Source organism: Protobothrops mucrosquamatus, unplaced genomic scaffold (genome assembly GCF_001527695.2).
Source record: "Protobothrops mucrosquamatus isolate PMUCROS unplaced genomic scaffold, P.Mucros_1.0 scaffold448, whole genome shotgun sequence".
Taxonomy (NCBI): Eukaryota; Metazoa; Chordata; class Lepidosauria; order Squamata; family Viperidae; genus Protobothrops; species Protobothrops mucrosquamatus.
In genome coordinates this window covers 461,854-482,363 of record NW_015386771.1, presented here as the reverse complement: position 1 = coordinate 482,363, position 20,510 = coordinate 461,854, and the positions used below count along the sequence as shown (strand labels likewise).

The 20,510-nt window shown below is 37.7% G+C and overlaps 1 protein-coding gene across 1 annotated transcript in view; it reads left to right on the top strand.

The window, feature by feature from the left end:
• The window catches only part of TTC7A (tetratricopeptide repeat domain 7A), a 155,918-nt gene that overhangs the window by 61,404 nt on the left and 74,004 nt on the right, over positions 1-20,510 (top strand). The window contains exons 13-15 of the mRNA XM_015816404.1: positions 964-1,021; positions 9,759-9,831; positions 12,037-12,197. Of these exons, the coding sequence (XP_015671890.1) occupies positions 964-1,021; positions 9,759-9,831; positions 12,037-12,197 (292 nt within the window). The remainder of the gene's footprint in view (positions 1-963; positions 1,022-9,758; positions 9,832-12,036; positions 12,198-20,510) is intronic.

The following is a 20,510-nucleotide window of genomic DNA, read 5'->3' as shown; positions in this document are numbered from 1 at the left end:
TCAACTTAACATTTTATTAAGCCCCAAAAACCTGGAATAATAGGTAAAGTAATTTAATAGAACTACAAAGGAATTATTAGAACAATTTAATAGGAGAGTCATTTATCCACATTCTTGGAAGAAAATATCGCCCAGAAGTCAGTTTGTTACAATGAAATCACTAAAAATTAAGCTTCAAAATCATAAAACCACCAATACTAATAACTACCTGCCCCTAGTATCAGAAAAGAAAGAATATGATGCCCCCCCATCTCCCGATTTGGCAAAATAAAAAGACAAAGTTTTTGGATTTTATTTCTCTTTGGGCAGTGGTTTTCTGTTTTATCATCACATGACTACCATTGTGACTTTCTTCAGAAGGTGATTTCACAGAGAAGGTGTAAGGGAAGAGAAAGGCTCTGAGAAAGGCCATTTGAAAAAGACCTGCCTGAGGTTATGGAATAAGACTGAGAAGAAGTGCTGTTATTCATGTTTAATGGATCGATTCTTTCACTAGGATTGGGGAGATCTAGATTATAGTCTTCTCTTGGGGCATGAAGTTGGCTTGACTTTGGAGCCACCTATACCTTTGAGACTAACCATCATCAAATTTGTGTGGGGGGAAATGATAGAGAGAACATTTTAAGATCCTAAATGCAGAAAAGTCATACTGAAAGGAGATATTCCCTAACCCTGATATTTTATTTTTGTCCTGATACTACCTGGATATTCTTTATAATAAAAAAAGTGAATAATGGTATCTGGTTTCTAAATAACTGGAAATGAGACAGGAAATATTTTTTCCAGCAAGATTCTTGAAGAAAAAAGTCTTAAAATAAAACATAACATTCTTAAGGAAATGCTGTTTGAGGACCCATGTCAGACTGTTTGTATAACTTTTTAAGAATAAAGAGCTCCCAACTATTCAGATGTACTGTTTGGAATAATGCTTACCCTGATGTATTAATTTTTATTGTTTTGCAGCTACCCTGAAAAGCACACAAGATGACTTGCATCAGAGAGCACTTCAGAATTTAGAAAGGTGAGAAGAACCTGGGGGTGGGGAGAAAACCAGATCCCAGCTGGCAGAAATTTGCTTGTTTTTACATTTTAATATGAAACTCGTACTACATTCCTAAATGTGTTCAAATTTTTAAGGATTTCTTTTCCCAAATCTTGATTTTTAGGTTTATAAAGAATACCTTTTTGGCAGCCAGAGGGCATATTTCTGCCTGTAGAACTGGCCAGCATAGTTTTACATGTCTCTGAGCTTCTTGGGATGCGGGAGAAGGGAATGAATGAGGTGGCTTTAAGTGGCACACATTCTTAGACTCAGATGTAACCTCTCTATTACTGTACTATTTAGATATAATTACTGTCCCATATTACTCTTAAACTGCATTTATTTTTAGCCTTTTGACCTTTTCCTGTAAACTGTGGCTTATTTCCTTAATAGCTTAACTTCAGTTTAGAAGTGGATAAATCTTGGATGATATCGATATCCACTTTTATCCGACAGGGGGCACTGGGAGAATTCACTTAGCTCCTTGTGTTCTGAGTAGGGCACATGTATACTTATTAGATGCAGAATTGTGTGTTAGTATTAAAAACCTTACCTTAACTGGAGATGAATAGTGGTTTTGAAAAAAGTTGAGGCCATGCAAAACAGGCATAATTTCACAGAAGTGAGTATAGAAGACCTACTTAAAACTTGTTTTTTAAAAAAGGATTTCAGAATGTTCTGTGTAGAGAGTGGTGTTTCTATATTAATTTAGTTATGAAGCGGTCAAGGATTATATAAGTATCCTGATTTTGTACAATAAATTTTTCAGAAGTCTACAGCCTCCCTAGGGTCTTACTCTTCAATTAAATCACCTAGAACAGAAGTCTCCAACCTTTCTGGTCTCGCGGACCGGAGGGAAGGAGAGCAGCTTCAAAATTGATGCATCCACATACATGCATGCGCACGGGGCAATGCACATTGGCGCAGCACTAGCAGCCCCGTTTGTGCATGTGGCATGCACTGGCACCGTGCACATGTGCAAACAGGCCGTGCAAACCACCCAGTCTAGCAGCACATGCGCAAACAGGCTGCAGACACCGGCCCCGTGCTAGCATCCCCGTTTGTGCCTGTGCGCATGTGCAAACGGGGCCGCGGGCACTAGTGCGAGTGGGGGGGGAATGCACACCCATGCATGTGTGCACTGGCCAGCCATTTCCATGGCCTGCTGGCCAAGAGCCCACAGCCCGGTCCTGGGCCGTGGACCATAGGTTGGGGACCCTTGACCTAGAAGATATCCCTTCATTGGTCTTTTCAATAATCTAACACTAAAGCAGGTTAGAAAGAAAGAAACTGAGTGACCAAAGATTAAACCTGGGATCTTATTAGTGGAAGTCTGTAGAAATCTATATTCCATGAATGGCACCCTCCCCTAAATTAGCAATTTTTCCATTGTGCATATAATTAATATTTCACTAAGATTTCACAATACGATTATTTAAGAAAATAATTTCTTCAGCATTTTGTTTCCTTAGTTTAAGAACATATAGAAGTCCATTCTTCAGCTTCCATAATCCCCAAAAGGTAGAATCATCCAAACCACAAGAGATTTTTGGATATATGAAGAAGCTTCCTTATTTTGCTAAGTGCTTAAGCATATATAAAAAAGGGAACTGTCAATCTCCTTCATTCTTCAATAAAGTGACTAAACTAGTAGACCAGCAAAATGCTGTGGACATAGTATAGACTTCAGCAAGGCATTTGATAAAGTAGACCACAACCTACTCCTTGGTAAGCTAGAAAAAGGTGGAATAGACAACATCACCACCAGATGGATCTGTAGCTGGCTGACAAACCATACTCAATGAGTAGTCCTCAATGGCACTACATCCACATGGAGAGAAGTAAGCAGTTGGCTACCACAAGGTTCCGTCTTAGGCCCAGTACTCTTCAATATCTTCATAAATGACTTAGATGAGGGAATTGAAGGGGGAACTCATCAAATTTGCAGATGACACCAAACTGACAGGAGTAGCCAACACCCCAGAAAATAAACTCAGGATCGAAAAAGATATTGACAAACTTGAACAATGGGCCCTATCCAACAAAATGAGTTTCAATGTGGAGAAAAGCAAAGTTTTACATTTAGGCAAGAAAAATCAAAGGTATAAGTACAGATTGGGTGAGACCTGGCTTAAAAACAGTAACTGTGAGAGGGACCTTGGATTACTTGACTATGAGCCAGCAATGTGCAGCAAGAACCAAAAATGCTAATACAATCCTGGGTATATAAACAGAGGCATAGAATCAAGATCATGTGAAGTATTAGTACTGCTTTATAAAACCTTAGTAAGACCAGTGGTGGGATTCAGATATGAAACAACCAGTTCTCTGTGTGGATGCCGCTTCCAAGTCCGTTCTGGACCTGGGCAACCAGAAATTAGCTACCGGTTCTGCTGAACTGGTGCGAACTGGCTGAATCCCACCACTGAGTAAGACCACACCTGGAATACTGCAGCCAATTTTGGTCACCGTATCACAAAGAAGATGTTGACAGTTTGGAAAAAAATTCAGAGAAGAGCAACTAAAATGATCAAAGGCTTGGAGACTAAAACATACGAAGAACAGCTGCAGGATTTGGGTTTGGCTAATCTAAAGAAAAGAAGAAATAGGGGAGACATGACAGCAGTATTCCAGTATCTGAGGGCTGCCACAAGGAAGAGGGGGTCACATTGTTCACCAGAACACCAGAGGGAAGGACGAGAAACAATGGTTGGAAACTGATCAAAGAGAGAAGCAACCTGGAATTAAGGAGAAACTTCCTCACAGTGAGGACAATTAACCAGTGGAACAGCTTGCCTCCAGAAATCATGGGCTCTCCATCACTGGAGATTTTTAAGAAGAGACTAGACAAATACCTGTCTGAGATGATATAGGTTCTCCTGCTTGAGCAAAGGGCTGGAATAGAAGACCTCCAAGGTCCCTTCAGCGTCTATTCTATTCTGTTCTGTTCTGTTCTATTCCTAACAGATTACAGATGCATAGCTTGTTGGCTCTTCTGAAGCTTAATAGGACACCAGTTGTGCAGGCATGTTGTGGATATCTTTATGTCGTTAATTAAACTGGATACTATATTTTTAAAAGAATGCGAACAAACTGGAATATGCCCAGATATAAAATGCAAAAAGAGTGAGGGAAGACTGAAGCATATTTAGCCTGGAAAAACGCTATTAAGATGGGAGAGATAACTTATGTTCAAATATTTGAAAGTTGGTCACACAATTAAAGGAGCAGATTGCTATTGTTTTAGAAAACAGCATCTGAGCAAGTTAGTTCAAATGACAAAAAAAGGAATTTTGCCTAATCATTGGACAGAATGACTGAGCACTATAAGCAGTTTAGCAATGTAACAAACTGTCTCAAAAGATGGACTTCCCCATATGAAAAACCTTTAAGTAGAGTCAGGATGCCTGTCTGCCAGAACCTCTGTATCAGTTGATTCCTGCATTGTCAGCCAGTTGGATTAGGTGGCCTTTGAATTTTCTTCTCTGGTTCTATGGCTTTCATTTTAATGGGCCAGAATTATGTAGTACTGTATGTCAAGTGAGGCTATTTTGAGTGTTGTGTATAGCTAATTCCTTAAAGCTAAGGAACAAACAAATTAACAAACAAAACAAACAAGGAAGGAACAAGGAACAAACAAATTAACAAACAAAACAAAACTGGGTAGATAGAGCCAAGAGCAATTCTTCAGGGAGGTTATAGATCATGGCAGAGTGTATAGTTTGTATGTAGGACAGCACTGTTTTCCTACCAGCATGTTAGCCTGTAGGATAGCATTGTTCCAATATTTGAGGGGCTCCTATAAAGATGAGGGGTTCAAACTATTTTTCAACGGACCAAAAGGCAAGACAACAAACAATGGTTGGAAACTAACTAAGGAGAGAAGCAACCTACTGTAGGACTAAGGAGAAATTTCCTAACAGTGAGAGCAATCAACCAGTGTGGAACAGCTTGCCTTGAGAAGTTGTGGGTGCTCCATCGCTGGAGGCTTTCAAAAAGAGATTGGACAACCATTTGTCTGAAATGGTATAGGGTCTCCCGCTTGAGCAGGGGGTTGGACTAGATGACGTCCGAGGCCCCTTCCAGCATTATTATCCCATGTTCTATATTCTATGTTCTAGGACATCCTGGGTCTGCTTGTTGTGGGAGTGAGCCAGTGCCAGCCTGACTGAACTACAGGGCTAGATGAACAATTAGTTTGACTTGACATTTCTTGAACCCAGTTTTGAATGGGAGAGAATCTCAGGGGGTAACTTTAGATCTAACTGGGGAAATAGTCTTCTGTGAAACCTTGGATAACTGATATCAATTGGTTTAAACTATACATAAGCACACCAATTGTTTGACATCATTTAAGGAATTAAATGTGTTCTTAGCAACAACTGTGTTTTGCTGTTCCAGTCAAGGACACACCAGAATAGCAAAAACATTCTCTTGACCTGCTATATTGCTTCAGGAACAATAGAGGTGCTAGGTCATCTGTAACCAACTAAGTGGCTGAGGCTCAGCATGCTTCAGATTACCTTCATTTCAGTTTTCAAAGAGAGAACACTGTCAATTGTGCCATATTGCTAGTAAATCCATTTGGTCAAGGAATTAAAGGAGGAGTTCTTGCCAATTGCTCAACAGTTGTAGAATCTGCATTCTTCTTAGTTGCACAGAGGGATTTAAGATATGATAAGAATTCTTTTTATTTGTGGTTTCTCCCTAATGGCCAGGCTTACAAGGTTAAAGAAAGGGGAATGAATGCTCAGTATGCTGGGTATGTACATACATGTTTTGAATATCTGCCTTTTTAAAAGGAAGCTGTATTTTTTCTAAGAGCTTTGATGGGATAAGATTTAATTTAGTATAATCTGTAGATAGCATCCATCTGTTGGAGATTCTAAAATTTGAACTAGTAGCCTTGTGTTCTTGGGGACTATCTGTACTCTCAAGGTTTTAAGGCAAGAAAAGCACAGGGATAATTTGTAACTCCAAAAGAAAAACACACACAAACAGCAAAGGAAAGCATAGCTTTTCATAATAACTGTATATTATTAAGCCCAATAGCCAAAGCCAAGAAGGAAACTTGTTTATACAGTCTTGGCAGATCTGAGAGGTGTGAGGTTAAACCTGCCTCTTGGGCAGAAGATTCCCTAGGCATGACCAAAAGAACAATATGCTTTTTGTACCATCAATAGTTGTTTAAGAAAAGGGTAATTTTTGCTGATGCCATTGGTTTGGGTAATGCTGCTCTAGAGTAGGAAAAAATTCACCTGTTGACATTTGTTGCTTTACACAGTTATTGAAAGCAGTAAAAACCTGACCCTATCATGAACCTGGTAATAATCACTTCATATTCAGTTAAATTAGAATGACTCTTTTTCAGATTTTTTAAAACCAAGACATTCTCTTTAATATCAGGAGAATAGTATCACAGTATGAATGCACCCATTCTAAATTGCTCTGAGCAATATCATTAATGGCATTTGAAGTTTTGAAGTGCCTTCCCTTCCTCTATGTCTATGTCAAAGATTTAATCTTGACTATAATTTGCCTACCAATTGGCATTCAACTAGCATATTATTGGGGGCTTGAGCTGAGCATCTCTCTGTTTGAAACATGAATAATATTTTAGAATTAGAATCATAGCAAGGAAAATATGTGAGGAATCAAAACATTATTTTCTATCAAATGGTCTTTCCACTGTAGTTCTACTTCTCTTGTTAATTGTGCTGTGAGGGTGATGGGGAACTCTGTGTGATTGGCTACTAATTTAAATCCAGCTTAAAATTATAAGAAAGGAAGATGGGACAAGAGCCTTAAAATTGCCTCTCTGAATCTGCCAACTTAAAAAAGGTAAAAAGTTCAGGACAGGTGTCTCAGGGTTCTTGTCTTCAGTCTTGGCAGATTTATAACTGAGACAGACAATTTTCAGAACATGGTGCAGGTGTCTCCTGTGTCCAGGGCTAACAATTGAGTAGCAAGAAGTCTGTTACCACAGAAGGGTGAGAGAAGGACATTGAAACCCTTAGAACAGGGTGCCTGGCTGAGGAATTCTGGGAGTTGGAGCCACAAGTCATAAAAGGGCCAAGTTTGAAGACCCCTGCCTTAGAACTAGTACTGTATGTCAAAGAGGCTGGATTGCTAGATAGTGCAGTAGCTCTCTTTCTTATTGACACTTCTGGTATCTCCAGTAAAAATAAGATATCTATCTGAATTCTGTCCATAACTCTTCTACTGATAGTTCCAGCAGGCTGGTTGAGGGTCTAAAGGAGAGTTATCATTTCTCATCAGGAGGTATCACAGTGTTCACTTGCTCACAATATTCCCTGCTATATCCAAATGTTTTGAATTTCTAGCTACGTAATTATTCCTAAACATGGGTCTGTGCATATCAGTTGACATATCCAGTTTTAATGCAAATCTCTCTCCGTTTGGGGGAAGGGGAATGCGGTAATAGCTACAGTATTAGGTATTAGGTATACTATCCCTAATACAGTATTAGGTATTATCCCTAGTATCCCTTACTAGGAAATATTGAGGAAGTATCTCTGATGCATGGAGAAGAAAGTTAAATCTATCAAAGACAAGGACACTCCACTTTGGTACTGCTGACAAGAAAACTCTATGATCATTACTGTATCATTTTCAGAAATTTGGGTGCCAGATGCGGAGACTCTCAAGGTCAGGTAGCAATCTCTTAGTTACTGGAGAAGAAGATCAAAGTTTTACATGTATGCACTCTTAGGAGGGGGAATAGGAGGCAGGTCACAAAATGTGTGCTGTGACATACGAACTTGCATCAGACATTACAAACACATAACAGTAGAATTTGTGTCATGACATGGCCATACTGTACATATGTTATCATTTTGAAGTTCTGGCAGGGATGATGTGGTCAGACCAAAGCCATAGGAGAGTCTGGTCACTTTTGCAGCCAGTATTGAAAGAGGAGTTATATGATCTACAAGGATAAATACAACTGGAATATGAAATAAGTGAACTTAGTTACAATGGAATATGTCAGAATAAGTGACTATCTAATAACTGTGCTATACAGATATGTACTCCTATTGATGACTCAAGGGAGGGATCCATTGCGGGACCTAATAGTAAATTGTAAGAGGTGCCAAATACAGTGTCAAGAAAGGATGTACAGCTTTTAATGGGTACTTAGAATGTAAAAAATGGAAAAATACAGAACCTGAAATCAAAGGAAGATTTGGATTGGTTAAGCAAAATAATTCAGGACATCCTGACCTGATTTAGGCCTGCTATACTTGGTTCGGGAGATCGAAGGCTCTGATATTTAGAGAGCAACCACAGTCCTTGTAACAATATGAATTTTTAAAGACTATCTGTGATTTTCAGTCTACAAATTCCTAGCATTTGACTTCAGCTCATTGCTTAAGCTCAGTTTTGCCTACTTTGAATATTATTTCTCATTAAGCTTTCTTTGATATCATGAATTTGAATTGGATTTGCTTGATAGATTTATTGTAGCAATAACCAGATACAAGAACCACTTAGGTGTAGTGGGTAAGATCATCAGACTAGAAACTGGGAGACCATGGATTCTAATTTTACTCTAGATTCAAAACCAACTAGGTGACCTTGGGTCAGCCTAGGAAGGAGGCAAGGACAAACCACTTCTGAAATCTTGCCAAAAAAACTGCCAGGCTGCCTTTATTATTTGGGTTCTGTTTAAGTTTGTCAGCCTTTAACAGCAAATAAGAACCTCCATTATATTATCTCACGGTTATGCTTTTCAGTATCAGAGCATATTGATGATACCTCACCCGAAACCAATCGAAATGTCACCTGAACCAATGCACCTACAGAGAATATCCCTGAAAGACCCTTTGCATTCTTGAAAGACCTATGTATTATTATTCCAGATGGTGGACATTTATCCATGCAATCATGTCACAAGAGATTGAACCTGAGATCTGAACCTATTCCTTTATTACAGAAGGATGTAAGCATCATGGTGGATAAATCCACCAACAGCTCATAGCTATGACAGCTATCTGGTGCATCCATATATGGAGGCAGTGTAACATTCAAGTCTGGTTGCAAAAGGAGGACCTCAAATTTTACCTCTGAACTTTGCAGAACACTAATTTTTGTATGAAACAGTTATGATTGTTAGGTTGATCTATTGGGAGCCTTTTTCATGCTTTAATATTCAGGTGATATGTGTTATGGTTTGTTTGTTCACACACAAACATTCATTTCTACTTTCCTTTAGGACTTGCAAGCATTCATGGGCTTCCTGATACCGCCACATTTAATTCTCACAGCTGATTTAGTTGACTAACCATCTAGCAGGGCTGATGCGATATATACTTCAAAGAATTTCATGGTTGAGTAGGCTCTTGAATCTGAATCTTCCTAGCCCTAGAAGTTTACCCACCTACATTTATTAGGTCTCACATACCACAGTTGCTCAATGCCACAGAGCTTGATGGCTGAATGGGTGCTGAAACTTAGTTCTCTCTGATATAAATTTTAGATGTTTTCTGCTTTCCCAAATGGGCTTTTCAGATCAGATATTTTTTCTGATGCAATTTGTGAAGCTTTAATGAAGTATCACTATATAATAACCGCTCACTCCATTAAAATGGGTGATTCTACTTTGTGGTTGATTGTAAGAGTTTTCATCTATCCCTGGTAAATTTATGGTAAATAATTTTTGCAGTGCTGCATAAGCTACATTTGTGTTTTACAGAGCTCATCACTTAGCACCTGAAGACCACCAAATTATCCTCTACATCTCATTGCAGCTGGCTCTTATTAGGCAGGTAGGTAAAATTTCTTCGGCATAGATTTTTACACTGGTCTTTCTTCAGGGTGCTTCAATAGGCCCATATGCATATTGCTATTTACATATATTTTGCTAACTTTCTGAATTATAATTTTATTAAGTCACTTCTTATGCATATTTATGGAAGACATAAAATGACTGGAAAAGCTTCTAGATGAGGGTGGGCAACGTGTAGTCCTTCAGATGTTGCTGGACTATATTTTATACTATTCTTCATCATTGGTCATTGTTATTGGAGCTCCTTGATATCTGAAGTTCACTGAAGTGGAAAGATCATATGCTGCTCACTCCCACACTAGGGTTTCAAGAATTACTGTAGGTTTTGTAACTGAGTTGAATAGTTTTGGGGGTTTTTTTCAAAGTTATTTTACTTACCATGTTATTAAGTTGCATGCTTAGAAGATTGTTTTAAAGCCATCATAGTTTTTTCAGAGAGTTATGCTTTTTAAGAAAAGATTTTCTTTGAACTAAATTTGGAATTGGCTGCTTCTTGCTATTAGTGTTGATTGAAAGTTATTGTTCAACTAACTTTTAGTGTTATATATTGTTGGTTATATATCAGAACAGTCTGGAGGCCCCAGATGCAGTTTAGGATACCCCCCTAATATATTATAAAAATCAATTGATATTTGGGCAGAATTTTCTATACTCATCCTATTTTTCTTTTTAATTGCATGTAAATCTTTAAACCATGCTTGAAGTATAGTTTGAGGCTGCTAGCCAAAACATTTAAAATATTCTGCTTTTGTCAGAGTAGCTCATAGTAAACATTTTAATATATGTTAATATTCTGAATAATCTAAAATATCTAATGTATTCTCTTTCTGATTAACCAAAGGGTGAATGATACCACTAATGTATCTGGCAGATTATATGCCATGATTAAAACTTTCATCAACCAATTTGGTGGCTACTGTTAAAGGAGCTAGATTAAAATAATTGTTCTGTTAATTCCTTGACTTCAAGGTAAGAGTTTAGAAGCCCACTGAGTTTGTTTTTAAGCCTCTATTATTGGTGAGTTCCTGTCATTTAGCAAAATAATTTAGAAGATTGCAACATTTCATGTTTTCTAAAGTTAAAAAAGACTACCTGATAGATAATAATAATAATAATAATAATAATAATAATAATAATAATAATAATAATAATAATATAGTTGGAAGGGACCTCGGAGGTCATCTAGTCCAACCTCCTGCTCAGGCAGGAAACCCTATACCATTTCGGACAAATGGCTGTCCAGTTTCTTCTTAAAAACTTCCAGTGTTGGAGCATTCACCGCTTCTGGAGGCAGGTTGTTCCACTGGTTAATTGTTCTAACTGTCAGGAAGTTTCTCCTTAGTTCTAGATTGCTTCTCTCCTTGGTTAGTTTCCATCCGTTGCTTCTTATCCTGCCTTCAGGTGCTTTGGAGAATAGCTTGACTCCCTCTTCTTTGTGGCAGCCCCTGAGATATTGGAACACTGCTATCATGTCCCCCCTCGTCCTTCTCTTCGTTAAACTAGACATACCCAATTCCAGCAACCGTTCCTTATATGTTTTAAAATGACTCCCCCTTGGAGATCAGACTTGTCCCTCTTCTATAGGTTTTCAAATTTTGGAATTATTTGGAAAAAAAATTCTTGATTTACATTGTACTGCATTGACCTGTTATTATTCTTTTTTACTTTCATTTTTCTAGTCAATTATGTTGGGATTTTTACCACTGATATTTTCATTGCTATTGAGTTGTATATCTTGTAAGTCAAGATTTAGTTGAATTCAGAGGAGTGTAAGTTCAATAAATGAATAAATAAATGTAAAGTAGGTCACCCTTTGTTTATAGTAATGCATACAAGACATGGTTAAATTAAAAAGATAACGTGATTAAGAGATCAGTTGGGTAATAACTTTCTTCCTGTTTTTGTTTAACAGCTTCGAAAATACTTGTCACCTGCTACTATTTAAATACTATTTAAATAACTGAAGTGTTATTTTATAGGATTTTAGGATTGTATAAAGATGTTTTAATATTCCTGCTGGGGAGTTCAATTGGTTTACTCCTTGCAATTAGATTTTAATAACTCTGCCTTTGCTGATATTTTAACTTTAGGACTCTTTTTATTTTGTTGTAGTCAAAAGGCCAGAACAAATGAAACTGATCTGAAAGGATGAATAACTGAGCAATCATTTATATTTATTTTGCAGATTTGTGATGCAATAGAACATCTCCAAGAAGCACTGAAACTGTGTAAGGATGATATGAATTCTCTTCATTTGTTGGCCCTCCTTTTTTCATCACAAAAACAATACCAACATGCTTTGGATGTAATTGATGTGGCCCTTGCAGAATATCCTGACTGCTTCCAGTAAGTGTTGTTCAGAATATATTCCATGTCTCACCCATTTGTGCACATTATGGAGGAGTGATGAGGAAGTTGTGCAATCCAGATGCTGGGTTCTACCCCCTACCCAACAATCTCAGCTGCTGGTTAGTACAAATGGGGGACCAATCCCTCCATTTCTGGTCTAAAGAAAGGCAGTATTTTCTGTACTGTAATGCAGATAAAGATACCTGGGGGAACATACAACACTAAGAAGAACGCAAATGTTAGATGTATGGGGCAAAAGTACAATCTGAAACATCTATAGTTAATAGATTTATGATAAAGGAGCAAAAATGGACTCCTTTGGGGAGACATTAGTCATTTTGTGCCTGTTGTAATGATTTCACTTACTATTAGGTAGCATCCTACATTTCATAAGACAACCAGTATTTTTTGTCAAATCCACTCTTCTTTCTATTAAGATCAGCTAAAAAAAACCTCTGCTTCTTTCTCTCTGTCCAAGATAATGATATTAAGCACAGGGCAGCTTCTTGTTTGTGTTGAACCCAATGTTGTGGAACATTTCCTGGATCCCCAAGCTTAAAAGAAACAGAAGCAAGCTTTTTCTTGGAGGCTTTTACTAATATTTTGTTAGAGAACTTCCGGAATGCATCTGAGTGAAAGCAAGCAGATATAAAACGGTGAATGTTTTCAGTACAGTGAATTCATACAAATCCTCTTTGGCAGATAAATCCTTTTGTTAACAAAAATGGTAACAGCTATAATAATAGCACAGGTTTTCAGTACAGTTATACTTTTCTTTTATCCAGTGGCTAGCCTTGAAAAATATGCTCCAGGTTTTCACTAGGACTGATTCTAAAACAGCTGGATGTGCCTATTAGCTAATATCTGCAAGAATGCCAGCTATAGCGTCTGTTCCAGATAACTAAAGGCACATTACTCTATTTTTTTTAAAAAAAGGGGGGGGGGAGGAGACAGGCAGCCCAGCTGAAGTACAGCATGGAAAAGAAACAAAACTGTCACAAAGGATCCAGCATAGAATTCATTAATTATCCACCAATAATTGTAGTTGCAAAACTGAAATGAAAGCAGGCAAAAAAACCCTGTAGTAACCATTGTTAAAATGCAATGTCACTTTATCCTTGTTGGTTTGATCCAAATCATTGGAGCCATCATATGTGCTTATTTTAGGCTTCTTTAATCCAGTGTCCTCATCTGGACCTTTTCAGTCTGGGTTCAGGCTGGACTATACTACTGAGATGGCACTCATGGCATTTATGGATGATCTCTAGTGGCCCCGGACATAAATCGTACAACTTTCTTGGCTTTCCTGGATTTTTTGGCAGTTTTTGATACCATGGCATTATTCTTCTGGACTGGAGGGATTATTTTGTGGGTTATCCTCCTTCCCCATGGCTGGTTCTAATTAGGGTTGCAGGAGGGATAGGCCCAGCTCCTTGTAGTATGGGGTGCTCATGACTTGTGTCGCTCATTACTCCTCTTTGCATGAAATATCTTCAGGATCTGTAGTGTAGCACATTTGGAGGATAAAAAAGGTCTGTTAAAAAAGAGGTGGCTGTTCATTTTCAAAATCGCAGCCACCATCTTGACTTTTTGACCCAACATAGATGGCCCTGCAATAAATATATCAGTGAAATATGCTTCACTGCATTTGATCCATTGTTCCACTCTCCATACTGAATGCAACTAATAGCTTCTAAACAGATTGGGATGTTTCAAGAAGGTCACATAGGAAAAAATCTTGAAGTGGGGCTGAGATATGAGCACATTAAAATCTTTTATTGTGCTGGTACTCAAGGAAAGGCTGAATGAATGTGAAAGTCATTTTTAATATTACTTTCTTCAGATAGAAATGAGTATGTGTGTGCAAAGAACCGAGAGCCTGACAACTGGAAGGTCAGAAGTAAAACACCAGCAGCCTCCAAGGGAGACAATAGGGGTCAGAAAAATGGCAGCAGTGTTGCAACATTCATTACAAGCCCACCTTTTTTTCCATGTACACTGCAATATCATAGGCACCTCCAAAGGGGTGGAGCTTGCAGTGTGATGCTGCTTTTGTCTGACAAGAAATACAGCAAGATAAACTAATTCTACTTCATTGTACAACTACATTAACAGAATATTACAAGTCTGAAGGCACAAATTTCCTGCCTCCACTTTTAACTGTTTGATCTATTATGGCATATCCTTCAAAAATTTCCTTTTCTGACTATTAAGTGGCTGCAGGCCCCACCTCTTCTTGTCTGATTGTTTCCTAGGCAGCGGCTCTTTCTCTTTTTCCCCCAGGGTCACTCATACATTCCATTACATCAACAAACTGATATAAGGCACTGGGAGCCAATGTATATGCCTATAGAGATAGGTTTTGGTTGATTATGTGGCATAGTTAAGTTGGTGCAGACTCTGAACAACCACATAGATAGATTTTCTCCATGATTATTTGTCAGTAATTCTGGTCTTTCAGAACTTCCAACAGTGCACCCATCACAGCTGTAACTGAATCCATCCACTTTGCTACTGATCTTTCCAACTTTGCCAGCAGCAGAGCCTTTTCCAAAATTTAAAGTCTTTGCATACTATGTCCAAAGTAGGATAATTTGAGCCAGGTCATTTGTGTCTGGAAGAATTCTGGATTGATTTATTTGATGATCTATTGGTCTAATGTGAACAAAGTATCTAATTGGGGGGGGGGAAGAGTCAATTAAAATGTAGACGGAACAGAGGAAGATACAATAGAATTAACAAATGAAGTACGGTATGTTTAGAAATCAAAATAAAAAATACAGGAACTATGGCTCCTTCTATGCTGCAAAAAATAATTTATAATAACTGAAATTAAGCCCTGCCTTTGCCATCAATCAAACTAAATTGCATATTGCCAAGGCTGCCCTGAAGGAAAAATGACTCTGCTATATAATGATTTACCACAGTAAAACAGGCAGGTTTGAAGTGATGATGATGGATTAGTAGTGAAACAATTGAAGAAGAAAAAATCAGCATTTCCTTGGCCTGAACTGGTACCTGAATAATTTCTATGAGTAACTAAGATTAAGCTTAATAAGAATTCAGCAAAAAGCCTCCTTGTTTTAATTTCCTCTAAGACCCCATGAGTGGAATAGAAATAAAAATTATTATGAATGCTCGTGCAGTCAGCTAGATGTTTAGACTGGATTTGGCATTTTTGTCCACCTATTGAATCCTTTCCAAGGACCTGCGATAGGTAGATGTTTGATGATATAAAAGGTATCCTTGCAGGATTTAAGCTGTCCCAAGTAAAACTATTTTTTGCAATTGACTGATGGTGATTTTATAATGCCAACGATGTTCAAGTAATGTTCCAGATGTTTGGGCCTCCACCCAAGGGGATTATTACTATTCATATTACCTTTGCTTTCTTTCACCACTGTTGTTCTACTTCTATTTGCAGGTCTTTTATTTTGTGATTTTCTCCATTTTTTTCTTTTCCATACTGCTATCTCCAGATACTGCTGCATCCACTATCCAGAGTTTTTTTTAATTTTTGTCATTCTTATGAACAGTTTTTGAACATGGTGTGTTTTGTGGCAGGTGCCTGTCTGTTAGAATTCTAAAGTCCCAGAGCAGTTTAGCTTCTTCATTTTCTGGTGCTTTATTTTGTGGTCCTACCAATTCTTGCTTGTAGACAGATGGTATCTCTTGCATATAATCAGATGTACCATTGTTGCTACTTTGTCATGTTGTTGTTTGTAGTCAGTCTGCAGTCTTTTTGCAGAAGCCAGCTGTGCGGTCCACTGTTTTTCAGCTTCTTTTCAGAGGCCTCATTTGCTTTATGTTGCTGTTTTCTCAGTTCTGGTTTTGTGTGCATTTGTTTTCCAGGCTTGGTCTTGTGCAGCCAGAATTAACTCCTTGATCTCTTTCCTCAATTTTCCTGCTTTTAGACATTTCCAGGTCTTCCGGTTATTTGCTTTGCATGCTTGGTTTTTTTTATTTTTTAAATGTACTGGCCACGTAATACTTTGTCTTACCATGACTTTTTCTATTCTTCATTTGGTCTTTCTTATAGACCGGTTTAGTCTCAAAAGTCAGTAAGCCTTCATGATATACTAACTTCAGTGCATCTTCTCCACTGTCCTTCAGATATTTTTCCAATCTCCTTTTTTCTTCTTCAAATGTCTGGTAACTTGCAACATTCCACACCCACCTATATTTCTTGGTTAGTAGAGTTTATCAACATCACTGCCTAGATTAAGGGCATGATTCGTTGTCATTATTTTTCTGGTCTCCCTATCCAGGACTTTTAGTTCTGTTTGAGTCCAGTCCTCTATTCCAGCTGGGTATCTAATACTAGAAATGCCCAGATATTAATTGCCTTGAAGTATTTTCTTCGAGTTTGGACTTTAAGATTTTATTCACCCTGATGTTGTATTCTCTTCTAACCTTCTTGATTTCAGTGTGCTTGCTGCAGTCAGCTTGAAGGATGCCCAGGTATTTGTAGTGATTGTCTTCATCCAGACATCCAGATGTCATTTCCATAGGGCATCTTGATTCCTTCAGTTTTTCGCTATTTTTCCCCTGTTGTTGGTAAGGGTAGCACATATATCCAATCCAAACTCCAATATCTTGACTGTATATGCAGACAACATTAAGCAGTGATTTTATTTCAGATAGTTTTCTATACAGTTTCAAATCATCCATGGAAAGAAGGTGGGATAGCTTGGCAGATGTTTTTAATGTTTACATCCAATGTTTACAGGTCTGACTTGTTCAGTATGGTTGACAGAGGAATCAGTGCAATGACCAATAACAGTGGTGAGAGTGAGTTTCCTTGAAAGATTCCTCTCTTGATTTAACCCCTCCTTGTCTGTCACCATTGACCAACAACTGTGTCTTCCATTCTGCCACTGATCTCTGCTGTTTCTACAGAGTTCTATTATTTCTAGGCCGTTGATTACCCAATTATATAGCAAGGAGTCAAATGCCTTTTTGTAATCAACCCATGTTATATTCAAGTTGGCCTTTCTTCTCTTGCAAATTTCCAGAATCATTTTGTCAATTAGGAGCTGAGGTGTTGGTAAGCAGTAATTGTAGTTGCCTGGTGCTGGCCTTTTTGTTGGATCTTTCATTATCAAGTTGATGTTAACAAATCTTCAATTTTACCTCATTGCAATATGTTGTTAAACTGCTTGGCAACAAGTGGATGTATATATTTCAACCATAATCCATGTAGTTCATCTTCACCCAGAAAAATTGGTGACCAATTTTGATCTTCCTTGACCTTTTTCCTCACCATTTCTGCTCTTTCACTTCAGCATTTTTTCTTATATCCTCCTCCTTTATTCACACTGTATTCTTGTTGTATTTCTTTGGGTTGTTCCATAGCTTTGGCCAGAACTGCACTGTTTCTTCTTTGTCAAGTATTGATTGGTTCACTGCATTCTTTCCATCGATGAGTTGGCAAAAACATTTTTGATTTGACTGAAATTGACTGACATTGGGGATTCTGCTAAAGTGTGCAATCTGAGCTTTGTATCTGCTGATTTTCTTGCCTATAGCTGTTATTTGCTACTTTATTATTTCCAGTGCTTCCTTGTTTCTAGATATTTCTCAGTCAGGTATTATTTGGTCCTTCCTTTTCTTCAGCTTCTTTTCTTTCATCTGTTCTAACTTACTTGGATCTTATCTTGGCACATTTCTTTGTTTTCAATCTTTGTATATTTGTGACAGATAAACAACTTTTCTTCCAGTAGTTCTGCAACTGCTGGCTCTTGTTGCTCAGCCAACAATTCTGAGTTCTGTAGCCCAGGGGTCCCCAACCCCTGGTCCATGGACCAGCACCAGGCCACAGCATGCCAGAATCCGGTCCACACAAACAAGCAAAGGCCCATCCGCGAGATGCAGGCAGTACATGAAACAACGCCCCTTCCAATCCACAGATAAACCTCTCTCCACGTAACCGGTCCCTGGTGCCCAGAAGGTTGTGGACCTCTGCTGTAGCCCATTTGTCCAGGAACTCCAACACCTAACACAGTCCTTGTTGACCTTGACCAATTTGGGTTTCTGTAAAATACAAACTGACCATATTGTTTATGGGACAGATACTTTTCATCTGGTTTCTCTGATGAGACCAGTCCAATGTAGGTGAACTTCTGGCTTAGCTCAGATCTTCTTTAGAGCACACAAGCCCCACAACCATGTCAAGGTAGAGCCTCATTGAGGGATTGTTGTTGTTGTTGTTGTTTTGTCATATAGCTAGATGTTTAGACTAGATTTGGCAACTCACCTTTTGAGTTTTTTCCAAATACCTGGGATATGTAAATGTTATTTGATGGTGTTAATTATGATGATGATGTGGTGGTTATGATCGTTATTGACATTGGTTTTGATAGAGTTTTAAAAAAATAATATGCATTCTAATATGAGACAAGTGGGAAATACAATCATATCACTTATTATGCCTCAAAGAGAGCTGATAGCTTTTTCAAACTACAATATGAACAGTATATATGAACAGTATATATGAACTAATATATGAACAGTAAGAGGAATAATTCTGCTTTCTGGGTGCCACTTCATTTCTCAAAGTGATTATATGAACAGGGAAGCACCCTTGGGCTGGACAAGTGGAACAAGATAGAAAAATTATGATTTCTACAGAAGAAATATGTTGGCAATAGACTCCTCTGGGCCCTTTTATAGAGTGTGATGTGAGTGATCTGGACTCAACACCACCCATTCCTGAGCAACCCAAGGCCTCCTCCCAAGTGGATTTGTATTACTACTCTGTGTTTAATTACATGGACACCTGCTGCTTCTCAAATACTACAGAATTGCACATTTTCTCCTACATAACTATATAGCCAGCTTTCTGTTTATAGTCTTTTAAAAGTTAACGATCTTAATATCATGACTGATGAAAGATTGATTTAAAAACCATAAAATTGGGAATATATATTTTTCTTCTTTGTTGTAATTAAACTTTTAATAAAATTATTTCATAAAAATATAATGCAAGGCAATGTATGAAGTCTAGTGAAGAGAGCATGGCTACTCAGATTATCGAGAAAGGTTCATTAATATAACAAAGAAAGAAATTTATAAAAAGTGTAACATTTTTGCCTTTCTGTGCTAACTCTTTATCTGTAAGATCTCAGCTAGCCTGAACATGTAATTATTTCATTTCTGTTAAGTTCCATACTTGTGCAAGATCAAGGAGCATAAATTACACAGGCTTCAGTAAGATATCTCTAATGGTGCAGTAATCATGGGATAAGTACAAAGTCTTGGGAGACTTCTGGACAAATTTCCAACCCACATTTATTTAAGGCAGAATTTCTCTAAATCAGTGTTTTTCAAACATGGCAACTATAAGCATGCTGGCTAGGGAATTCTGGGAGTTGAGGTCCACACATTTTAAAGTTGCAAAGTTTGAAAAATACTGCTCTAAATATTTTGAAATGCTTCTTTCCAGGTTATTGACCCCCAGGGCTGAGTTGCCCATTATAAACTAAATAATGAAAAAAAAATCTGCTTCTATGTCTAATCTCCTTTTCATTCTTTTTCCAGCCTCTCCTGTCCTGTCCACACTTTATAGTGAATGTCTTCTTTCTTTCTTGTCTTGACCTGCAATAGCTTGACAGAGATAGGAAGTTTTTAGTGAATAATAATAATAATAATAATAATAATAATAATAATAATAATAATAAGAAGAAGAAGAAGAAGAAGAAGAAGAAGAAGAAGAATGAGATATATTCTCAGACATTATGCAGTTACTGCCTTTCCTTAGTACCACTCCAAATTCAGCATATTTCTTCATTATTCTTTATAATAAGTAAGAAAATAGCTGTGAATATGGAATACAAACACTTATTATAAAAGATAATAAAGAAAAATGTTGATTTTTTTCCCATAAAGTAGATTAGACATAATGCTTGTGTTTAATCCAAGAAACACATGCATACTATAAGCCTCATGGCTAAACAATTATTTGAATCACATTTTACTAATATTTCAATTAGCTCTAAAGCAGGGGTGTCAAACTGCCAGCCCGCGGGCCAGACGTGTCATCTGGAAGCCGCGCCCACCCCATTGCCGACAATGGCAAAACCGTCCCGATGTGTTGCGTGACGTCACATGATGTCGCGAATTTGACATGTCTGCTCTAAAGGGTACTTACACAAGAGTGATAAATTCCTATAATCACTCTAAAGAGCTCTTGAAAAGCCTAGTTGTCATGTGAACATTAAAAATAGTCTTTCAATTGTCTATAGAGTTTTATTATTGTAAAACCTAGCTATATATTGCAAGTGAATACCAAAACTACACAGAGAAAAATAA